Source organism: Contarinia nasturtii, unplaced genomic scaffold, assembly GCF_009176525.2.
Source record: "Contarinia nasturtii isolate CC-2019 unplaced genomic scaffold, AAFC_CNas_1.1 Cnas_scaffold_414, whole genome shotgun sequence".
In the NCBI taxonomy this organism is placed as follows: Eukaryota; Metazoa; Arthropoda; class Insecta; order Diptera; family Cecidomyiidae; genus Contarinia; species Contarinia nasturtii.
In genome coordinates, this window is record NW_022197768.1 from 4,677,128 (window position 1) to 4,689,201 (window position 12,074).

Consider the following 12,074-nt stretch of genomic DNA (forward strand, 5'->3'; position numbering starts at 1 on the left):
ATGACATAAAAAAATGTTTTTCTGCAGAATGTTAAATCAAATTACTCAAATCTCTTTTCAAATGAATTGTTTATTTCTTTTTATTTGAGCGTGAATGAACAAATGAATCGTTACAGTTGCAATTTAAAAGATAAGGTATTGGGTTGTTTTCACATTATGTTGCCAAACGAAATATTATTGGAAGTGAATGAAGTTGATCAATTCCATTGGAAATCGTGGAATGCACATAATTTCCGTTCCATTTGACACGAAAATGACCACCAAAATGGGTCAAAACATTAAATTTTTCAACGGTAAAATGTACTAAAATCGTTACATTTTTGTTTAGCCTAGAAAAAGTGAAAACCATATTTTTTGTAAAAAATATATAAGAAAAAATTATCGCAAATTTTATTAGTCGAATGTTTTTTTTGTTTGTAAACCTAAGACTTGTTAACATAATTGGAAACTTAAAATCGATCGAACCGTAACTTCTATTTTCTTTTTCTTTTTTTTCAGTGTGTTTTATTATGTCGTAAAAGTAATTAACCGGTATTATAAAGTATTTCGCAGAAAAAAAGGAAGAATGGTCTTTGTTTTTTTCTCTCTCTTCATTTTGATTAAATCAACATCATTAAAAACGGGAAACCTATTTAATAGGTCTTAACGCAGTGATTTTCATTCATTTTTGTTGTAAAATACAAAAATGTTGTAGAACATGAAAATTAAACAATAACTTCTTTTGTTTTAAAAAAAAAGCAAATTAGATCTATTCGTCTATTGAATCGTGGAAATGTCCTGTGTGGATGAGCGTTGAACGAGATTCCAGAAAGGTAAAACAAATTACAGTGTAGTGATTTGTGGTAGATGCACTTATTATGTGGAAATGAACGAAACGAAAATGAAAATTAATTTCCTTTGTTGAAGGAGGCAGCAAGACGGCTTGAAGCGGATGTTAATGAAATGCCACATAAATTGGTGTCTGTGTCTTCCCTATTGATTTTTTCAAAATCCATTGATTCCGATGAAGTACTGTTGGCAGTGTTCAATGTTTGATTGCCCATATTTAGTTCGGACAGCAATGTCGTTAGATTGGATTCAGTGAGCAGTGATTCGGTATTTGCATCATCTTTGCTCTGTTCTGTGGTGTTATTATTCTTCGATTTACGATTACGATTATAACGTCGACGTGGTTTTTGCTTATTTTCGGAATTTTCGATATTTTGCTCTTGATTAGATTGATTTGATACATTTTCAGCAGCTGGCCGTCGACGACGAAAACCGCGGTCGTTTCGTATACCACCATTTCTACCGCTGTGATCCATATCTCTTGGCTGTCGACGATGGAAGAAACGACGAGCACGCGGACTCTTTTCGCGTGATGAAATGCCATCGATTCGAAGTAGTTGTTGTTTATATGCATCGTATTGATGCCTGTTTTTTTTTTTGTTCGCCCCGATTACATATGAGAAAATTGAAGAGTAAAATTATAATTTTAATATACGAACGATTATTATGTAAAAAAAGAAATTATAATTAAAAAAAAATATTTACCATTGCATCGTAATCAATGCATATTCCGAACCAAGAACCGGACCATGTTTCAAACCCGTCACATTGATTGCTTCCGGCGATCTGTCGCTCATAACGACATCGAATTCAACATGCTCTCCTTTGGCCAGCGAACGTGTAACACGTCGTTCATTCTTGCCAGTTATGGATTTGCTATGGACAAACACATATTCCTTTGTATCATCTCTTTTTATGAAACCGTAGCATTTTTGAACACTGTAGAATTTTACGACACCGGAAACTCTGTTTGATTTAGCCGTCGTCGTTGTTGACTGTCCATTTGCGCGATCAATTAAATCTGACATGGTTTCCCTTGTTTTATCGTTTTAAGGAAAAAATAATAATTGTGTTTCCCCCTTGATGTGTTCAGCAGTATCTATGCAATGACGAAGGAGACAAAAGACAAATAAAACAACAACAACAACATAAATTAATGCTTTGGATATCTAATTCAAACTATGAGACATAAGAGGGTTTAAAATGAAATTCAATGCACATGCTACTTTCAACTTTCTTTGTTCGATGCGTGGCGATTCAAACAAACACAGAAGAGCAGACAAAAAAACAACTAGACAATGTGTTTACAAATTCACCTCACTCACTTTGTCCGATGGGTACAGAGAATTTTTTTGATTGTTTACTATTATTTTCACTGGTTTTTTGTGAACGTTTCAAATAACGAATCTAGGCCAATGCATATAGGGATTTAACCCACAATGCAAGTCTAAAAAATCGCCTTTATTTGGTTAGATTATGGTTTAGATTTGTCGTTTTCTTAATTTCCAAATTATTTCACCGTTTTCTTTATTTGTTGTTCGCCTGTACACTGGCTTGAATATCTCTTTATTCTCAAGTCAATCAATCGAAATTTTGCAATGCGCGCTATGCATGTATTGGTGTTCCTCATGAAAAAAAATATGTATTCGTATATGTTTAACAAGGATGTGCCAAATGTGTGTCAGTTACCAGTGTGTATGCGTTCGTCATTATTACACGCACATACATACATACACACACACCATCAATATAACCATAAAGCGAATGAACTGATAAACGCAGTAGCGCGCACTGGATCGTACAAAGGGAATATATACATATGAGTCCGTATTATTCCGTATGATGGTGTATATTTACATGGATACAAACACATACTTTCAATTTCAACTTACCGCGCGCAGCCAGAACAAAGACTGCAATAGACCTCGTCTTTGGATTCTATGCGAGTGAGAAAGAGTCTCCTTGTCTTTTTGTGTGATTTTTTTTTGCCGTTCGGCTGTTAATTCGGGTTCTCGACGACACATGTACATTGCATTGCACTTGTTCAATGTTGTTGTCCCTTTGTATGTATGTGTGCAAAAGAAGTCTGCAACAACAACAAAAACAACAAAAGCACAAGAATAAAAAAAAAATGATGACACAACCACACGTGCAAAGCAGAGCAGACGAGTCTGAAAAAATGTGCACGACTAAGCAAGACCGCTACCAAAATGCAATATATATTAAAGCATATAGTGTATGGACGTGTTCGTCACCGTCAATTCGGCTCGACGTTTTGCTTCGTTCACTTCATAGTTCCAAAATAAAAAAATTTTTTGCTTAAGGTGGACATGCCGAACAATGATGACTGAATGCAGCAGATATAACGGAAAATTTGAAAAATTCGAAACAATTACAACGAAAGACCATCTGAAATGGAAATGATTGCAATAGATTATTTTCATTTTTTTTGCTTATTTAAATTTGTACAATTCTCGAAAATAATTATAACTGAGCAAAATTCAATCTGTATATAGCAAATTATATTCATACAAGTAAGGTACATCAATACGGTATAACAGTAAAATACACCAAATGCATCAAAACAAAACTAACTTGTTGCACACACCGTGCACACTGGATGGTACAATCAAAAAATATAGATGATTACTTACGTATAGCTTCCGCTATAAAACATTTCCTTTTTTGTTCGCTCGGTCGAATTGAATACGCACGATGTTTGCAAACAAATCAAATAAAAATCACATCATCCTATACCTTTGCCATGCACTTCGCAGAATTTCATCACATCGTATGATAGATTATAAGCATTCAATAAATTTGTTTGTTAATCATGTACCGTGTGCATCCATCAATTCAATGAAACAAAACCAAACGCTCGAGATAGGCCTATGATTTATGTCCGTATGTAAAAATGACCATATTATTACTTTTAGTTTCTTTTTTATTTCATTTTCATCTGAAATTTTATACCTTTGTATTAATGGCGTTTGTGATTGTTTACCAATAAAATGCATTCTAAATGCGCGTTCCACTCGTGGGGTTTCCTGCAGACGCACATTGCACATTCTCACATTTTGATTTGAACAAAATAATAATCCAAAGCAGATCACTTTCGTTACGCCACAATTTAGTTCTGTTTTTTTTTTTTTTTGCTATTTCGATTTTTATAGATCAGACAGTTAGGTAGGTTAGATAGGTAATGCATATATTATACGTGCTTTGTTGTTGTTGTTGTTGCTTGCGCTTCAATTTGTGATTCGTATCAATTCATATATGTTCACTGTGCGCACATCTTTGTTTTAAATGTGTTGTGTTTATTTTATTACTCTCACTGATGTGTGTCTTCATGCATGTTGCCGCCGCTTGTGTTTTTTCTTCTTCTCTACTTATGAGCATCACGTCGTCGCTGTTTTCTTTGTTTTGCATAAACAAAGTACGTAAAAGAAATGGAAAATTGTCCATCTACCCCACATGTGTTGTGTATACATTTTTGAATTCCTATCTATTTGTCTTGCTTTCGCGTGTATATCGTTCACATACGAAGTGATATCTATAGTTTCTTGGGTACAAGTCAAGCGGTTGTGGTATATATTTAAAGGAGCATCACTCAAAACGATCGCTCACAATTACTTTGATCGTTACACATTTTGCTATAAAACAGTATCACTCCTCATAAACCGTTGAAAACATTTTTTTTTTTTAAATTCAAATAGAACGAACAATTTCAAAATTACATAGATCGACTATTGAATGTTTTTATACTCATCGTGGTCATTTTCTTTTGGTTTTTTTTCTTCTATCGGTTAAATTTCGTATATTCAAAGATATTGACAGTTTTGATTTAAAAAAAGAGCATACGCAAAAATGACACTCATCAACAAATTTGTAAGTGATTTCAGTAGTTATCAGTGTGATTATGTGTGTGTATCCGATGTGTCGCAATAAAAGCTTCACGTACATATTTAAAATCGGTTAAAATTGATCGCTTTTAATTGTTACACATGTGTGTGTCTTGATGACTGTGTTTCTGAGAGAGCAAATTTTGATTATTTCGGCATTGATTTGGATAAAGTGAACTTGATTTATTATTTGCAGGTGTTTTCCTGTATCGCTGTAACGATGCTTTTGGTAACATTTTTCGCCAATGACACCTTTGCCAGCACATCTAAGTAAGGAAATACCATAATTTTTTCTAAATAATTGTGCTCTATTTACATCTTTTTTGTTTTGTTTTGTGTTTGTGTGTTTTCTCTTCCTTTCATTAGAATTCGAATTCATGTTCCTGTCAAGCATCATACTCATTTCCATACAAAGACCGTTGTAAAAACGATTCATATTCCAGTCAAACTAAAGACCAACCATCATCATCATCATTTGATCCAAGATGACCATTCATGGGCCAAAAGTTACGCAAAGAAGAAAAAAATTCGTCCCGTATTCTATTGAATTGGCGTGTCACGTGAGGCAAACAAAGAGATGCACAAAAATTAAACAGATTAATAAAACACACAAAAACAAACAAACAACAAAAACCGGCACTAACATAATTTATTTTTCGGCGATGTTTGCTTGATAAATCATAATATTGGCAGCACGTTTTAATTTTAAAGAAACACTATTTTTTAAGGAATGAAACAAGAGGCATTACACATTTAACATTATTGTCAAATCAATTGACATGGTTTTTCTTCTTATTTGTGGTTGTTTTTATTTTCATTAACGAATTAGGAATTATTTAGGTAAAAAATAATATGCATATCAAAGATATTAACTAGTTCAAAATGTTAATCACAATCAGTAAAATGTGAAATTTCTCTTCAATCAAAACAAAATGAGAAAAAAAATGAAAGAAATAAAGAGAAAACGGATCGGTCAAAGTTTTAAATTACATTTGTGTGTTTGCTTATTGTTTTGTTTTGTTTCGCTTAATTGTATGTGTGCGTGTGTGTGAGCACGGTCTTATGAGATTTCATCTTACGAGTATGGTATTTCTAGTTCAAGGTTGAGTTGATTCACCTATTCTCCAGCATTGTGCCACTGTAAGGTTTCCTTGTTTCTTGGTGTCAATGATTGACATGATTACAAGGAAAGAATATAACTTAATCAGAATCAGATTACATTAGGTTTTCTCTTTTTTTCCTCTCTCCTCTCTCCTCACTCAATCTCTCTCTTTTTCTCTCTTTCATTACAATTGGAAAATTATTTTCTCTTTGTTTCGAAATAGAAAACCAATTTGAAAACAACAACTTTGCATTGCCAAAAAAAAAGATCGGAGATAATTCCGTATAAATGGACGGTGAAATGAAATATGTGTAGATAGTGTGTGGACTTTTTCCCCGTCGTTTGAATAAAACAAAGTCAAATATTTAAAAATGTATCGCTCTACACATTGTTCAAAAACGCAGAGAAATAGACAGTGAGCAAAAAATTAAGTCATAAAACTCAGACAAAATTGTTTTAATGGCATAGGTTATGTGTTATGTTGTTTTGCGTGAACCCTGTAATTACTAATGTAAATTAAATGTGCATCTCGAGAAGTTTCCATATGGAACCGATGGCTCTATTCACCTCATAAAGTTGGATTAAGCACTAAAAAAACTTGTTTTTCATATCAACCGATTTTTTTTCACTTTATAACAATTTTTTTTTCTCGAAAAAAGTAACAACACCATCAAACACACAGCGCAAATTGTTTCAAGAGAGAAAGTAGCAAAGTTTGTTCCGTTGGATGTCATAATTTTTTTTTTTGCTCTTTCTCTACACCAGTTCTCTTTGCGAATCAAAATAAATCATGTTAAATAATGTGTGCTTTTTAATTTTGTGCGATTCAAACGCACATTAAACGCATAAATAGATGAATAGACTTGATGATCTTACCCAACGAAAAAATGAAAATCGCGGTTGCATAAATTTGGCAAAATCATTTAGAGTGCGTGAGTATTAACAAAATAATTTAGTCGCATGTATTCGCCCAAGATTTCGGCATTTCATTTCGTTCCGTTTTGTCGCACATTTTTTTTTCATCTTTTTTGTTTCTTCTAACCATGTAAACTCGGTTAAATAAGTTAAACGCGATGTCTGATTAGTGTTTTGTTTTGCATTTTTTTTATTTGTTTTTTTCGTGCGATTTTCTTCTTCTTCTGCTTCGTTAAAGTTGCACGTACATCAAACAGTTTTATGAGCTAACTTATCAATCGAATGAAACAGAAACCGGTTACGAACAAGATCAAATACAATTTGGCATTAGCATGGTGTATGTGTGTATATGATTTTCCATCTTGTCGAGTTGTAGTACACAACTTCATATTAGCAAGTTTACCACTATAAACTAGAAGAAAAAAAAAACACTTTCCTTTTTGTTTCCTACATAATAATAGTGATTAGCGGATTGCTTTGCGACGAACGCATATTGTTATGTATATATTGATAAAGATGTATAGCCATTCGTGATCGCGAAACCGTATTACGTTTTGATACAGATAAACAAAACTGGTGACTCGTCATTTTTCTCCTTTTGACTTTCGAAACGAATTTTCATTCGAGGGTAACGCACTGCTCTTGTTTATTTTTACCGATGCCGATTGGTGTGCACCAAAACCTGAATGATGAGTGCAGCCCCCAATCAAAAATCGATTTAACTGCATTGCAGTTTAATGTAAATACCGAAGGAAATCTGATTGAATTCCGGCAATGATTTTTCGATAAAAACGAAAAATTGAACGAGATTTCGGGCTGACGAGATTTTGCAATCGACATTTTCGTTTCAAAGCACGTATCAAATCATTTTTATTGGACAACAGAGAGCTATAAGTTCCAATGTAACTTCCGTAGTTCGAATGATGCAGAAACTACTAGATGATGAAATTGATGATGCCAATCTGTGTTCAGCGGTTTTCGCAACCACTTTTTTCTCTCTTTCCCTTTCTGTCTCTCGCTCTCACTTCGAGCAGGAAATACAACTCGGAATAATGGCACGGCATACTTATCATTTTATATATACACTTCAATAATGTGGCATCGTCAGTCCGTTGCATCTTATTTTATTTTCTACATATATGCGTAAGATGCATTTTGAATTTACGGTTCAATTTTCCCGTTAATTGCGCATTTTTATTTATTTTCTTCTCTTTTTTCAGTTTTCGTAAAATTGTGCTTACATAATTTTTGTTAATGTATAAAATCAAAGAGCTACCGGTTTTTTTTTCAACGTCAAACGAAATGATGAATGTCAAAAGATAGAAAGCTATCATTTGAGCTTGACAAAAGGTCTTTACCAGAGAACTTCCCATTTTCACATTAATTAAAACCACAAGATTTATTTCACTTTCAATGTTATAAAGTATATAATGATAGTAAACATCTCAAGTTGAATGACAACCGACAACATGTAGTTTTTTTTAATGATATGCAACGATATATCGCGCAATGAATGACGCAATTCCAATGTTCTACTTTTACGTAAATGTCTTTTGTCATTTGATATCTTTTTGTCTGAATCTGAATCTTAATTTAAAAAAGTATCGTCTTGTTTTTGTTCCATGCGTGATAACGCCGAAAAAACGTCATTTCATACATCGACTTAAAATAGAAGGATGCTGTAGATTGAAGTCGATTGTATTAAAAAACATGATGTAAATATGCATATTCCCTCTGTGATTAACATTTGATGTGCTCCAAAAGCATCATTTGGCTTTTAAGCATTGAGCAGAAATAGCTTTAGGTTAAGCTTTTCAATATGCTTTTTTGAAAGTTTTTCGCTTTTTCATTTTGTAAGTCACACAAACATTTGCTCTAACGAAAACGCCTGTCATTATGCAAGGGAAAAACGACTCTTGCTCATCATTCATGAAATGTAATAGTCATCATTACATCAGAAAGTGATGGCATTTTGAAGAATTGAGCGATTAGAAATTACGGTAATTGGGTAGCCAGTGTCGGCTATAAGTAAGGTCGTAGCAAGCATCGTAATTCGCCATATCATAGATGACACTATCAATAAGCGACCTTCATTTAATAGACATCCAGTGGGCATGCACATCAAATACAACATTTATTTCGAAGATGTGTTTGATTTTATGTAAATGATCCGGAGTCTCCGAGCGAAACGGTAATCATTGAGATGCATCCAAAAAGCGGATGATAATTGCGATTGTGTTCAAGCTCGTGTGTTTTTTTATTACTTGAATAACTGAAAATGGTTTTATTTTCACCCAAAAAATACCAACAACTATTATTTTTGAATGATGGTCTTAACATTCGAACAAACCCATTATTTTTTGCAATAAAAACAGATGTAAGTTATATTTATACAATCAATAATGTGTGTGTGTGTGTTGATATTTTGGGGCGAATTGTGACCGTGTCGTAATTGTTTCTCATATCGACAAACAGTGTTAACCCATTCGATCTGACCGCGATCTCATTGCACACCGGTACTTTGTATTACGTGTTTTTTTTTTGTTTTATTAGCTGCTTTTTCTTTTTAGATTTGAATCGACCACTGAATTGAGAGAAGAGCGAGAAGAAAAAAACCAGTAACAAACAATTCGTACACTATGTATGAGTGTACAACAATAAAGTTTCAGTAGCAATAGAGCAGCATTCCATTGTATTCGAAAGCCGAGTTCATTTGCTTGGCTTTTGTTTGTTTCAAACGAGAGTTTTGAACAATGAATGGGCAGTGAATGCGAGCACGAGAGACGAGACTTGCTTTTGAATATGCGCGAACGATGAAGTTTTAAATATTGAGCTGCATCAAAGTGTTAACGCGTCTGTTTACTTTTACTTTTACTTGCAAGTCATGCAGTTGGCAGAATATCACATTCTCATTTTCAATTTCATTTTAAATTTGGTTTTCAGCATGGTTTTATCGCTTGTCGTTTCTCACTCTTACTTTATCATACATTTCAAAAGAGTAACATTCTCTTCACGGATCGATCACTTCTTTATTGGGTTAAGGTTATCTATATGTCTTTCTTCTCGGTCACTTTTATCACTGATGTAATAAGCATTCCAAAACCGAAAATTATTTTCTGTGTTTCATTGGAAAGAAAATGGCATGGCATGGTACTGGTTAATTTTCTCATGCGATTCCAAATTTTATTACCGCATCGTTCGATTAATTACCAAAGATTGCTGTCGAGATTCAACCTCGTTTTGAGACCGTTGCTATGGCGCAAAATGACACGAACAACTCCGTTGACATTTTGATGAAACTGATTAAGATGAGACTTTCATGTGACTTCCTTATGGGTTTGACTGTGACAATCATTGCATTCAGGCTCAAACGATTATAACGTACAACGTAAATAGTCTTCTCTATTCTTTAGCGTTCGTTTCATTTTTCTCTGTTTAATTCATGCACTTTTTTTTATTTTCAACCACAATGTTAAGTCTAAATACACTAATTTAATTACAACTAACTGATAATGTCGACAATACCTGTGACAAACGGGAAAAAAGTGTAAAATTTTAAACGATTTTCATCATCATGCACTATAACATGTGATAAGCGGCTAATGCCATTTCCCATCTATTTGCTCATTTTATTTAACATTCGCATCGTTTGCTCTGATCACACCAAAGATACACATAAATATAAATGCCGTCCGGCGTTTTATAAACGCTTACATTAGAAGATAAAATGTATTACATCGTTGTGTATCGTTGAGTTTGATTGGCCAATGGATACAAACAAATAATAATTATGCAGCATTTAATCAATAACGACGATAACAGGACCACAGTGGGCCTTATAATAATTAGTTTTAAGTGTGTCTGTGAGACGGTGTCAACAGCATATTTTCATATCAACAATACGATCAGACAACAGCACACACATACACACACTGTCTTTGATCCGTTTAAGCTAAGACATTTGGACAGACGTTGGGCGTTAGCAAAGCAGCCTTGCAACTAAATTAGCCAACACAAAATCCAGTACATATAATTAAATCCACTAGTATTGTCACTTTCACTATGAATCGCAACAGCACTCACACACCATCACCACCGTCCGCGTTCATTTGATTTTTATATTGAATTGCCACACTTTGCAATTGCTTTTGATTGCTCGCTTAAGGGATGTGATTTCTTTTAAATGCACACTTTTTAATCAACCGAGCGTTTTGTAAGTACCAAAAGCAAACAAATGCTGTTTTAAAGAAAATACACACAGAGAGAGCAAAAATCCATAAATAAAGTTGGTAATTTCATTGTAATTTTACTAATGAATAATACTAAGTCTTTTTATTTACTCTCTGAAGGAAATAGACTCAATGGCAAATTGATTTGTGGCCAGTGGCCAACGGTGATGCCATGAACTCGTATGGAATGAATGCAGTCGAATGTGTTTGAGGAAAGAAGATAAAACATTGAAATTAAATGTCATGGTATACTGTGAACATGTTAATTATTGAGCTTTTGAGGTAACCAATGACAAGATGCTACTGCACGCACTTTCAACATATCTCTCAGCCAAACCCAAAAACAATGTTGAGTTATTATCGACAGCATTAAAAAAATATTATGAACATCAATTTTTATGATTATCTTTTTATAAGAAAAAACATAATATTTTTACACAGAGATGCACACACACACATACACACTTTCAACACCACCGATATGATCATAGACGGTGAAGATGATCATAGATTTTGTTATTAAATATTTATTGCACTTTGTTCATGAACAATTTCGCACACATGAAACGGCGGGCTATTTACCCAGGAAATGGCTTTAATGTTTGACTATATCTTGTTAGCCGGCATGGTATGCTTGCAATGATAGTAATCCAAAGAATTGTTTACATTTTGTATCAAATTAAATGCCATATTAATTGATTAATTCTTTGCCGGAATGGATCGATTAAACTTTACGTGTGCGTAAAATGTGTTGCTGCAAATTGAGATGGGAGCAAATGAAGGAGAGAAAACTGAAAATCGAAAAGTTTGCATAATTGAGATTCCACCAAATATTTCTGTGGTCATCATAACGCCAACATTATGATAAACACTTTGCGTGCATCAAATCAAATGCACGTGCACCATGCACACATCATACACACTTTTCGTTCACACGAAACTGAATATCGTAATCTTACATAAACTTCAGCCGAGCACACACAGATTGCGGATTGAATTGGATTCGAGAGACTAGTCTCTGGACACAAAGGTTGGTAACGGAAAAATTGCATCATAATAATGTGCGTAACAATCTCCTTCTCGCTTTCTCTCCCTATG

General features: G+C 33.8%; 1 protein-coding gene across 2 annotated transcripts; it reads right to left on the bottom strand.

Moving 5' to 3' along the window:
* Positions 1-396: 396 nt before the first annotated feature.
* Positions 397-2,454, bottom strand: LOC116338653 (Y-box-binding protein 1-like). 2 transcript variants are annotated; one of them, XM_031764060.1, is made up of 3 exons: positions 2,154-2,454; positions 1,534-1,927; positions 397-1,413 (listed from the first exon to the last, which is right to left on the bottom strand). In XM_031764060.1, the coding sequence occupies exons 2-3, from the start codon at positions 1,854-1,856 to the stop codon at positions 888-890; spliced, it is 849 nt and encodes a 282-aa protein (XP_031619920.1). In that variant the 5' UTR covers positions 1,857-1,927; positions 2,154-2,454; the 3' UTR covers positions 397-887. The 2 variants fall into 2 exon arrangements, with proteins under 2 accessions (XP_031619920.1, XP_031619921.1); XM_031764061.1 differs by having other exon boundaries at positions 2,145-2,454.
* Positions 2,455-12,074: the final 9,620 nt, after the last annotated feature.

What these genes read in the sequence shown, in the direction of transcription:
- LOC116338653 (XM_031764060.1), bottom strand. Translation starts at nt 1,856, where the DNA reads ATGTCAGATTTAATTGATCGCGCAAATGGACAGTCAACAACGACGACG. An exon ending in GCATTGATTACGATGCAATG is followed by an intron (nt 1,414 to 1,533) that starts GTAAATATTTTT and finishes AAAAAAAAACAG; the next exon opens with GCATCAATACGATGCATATA.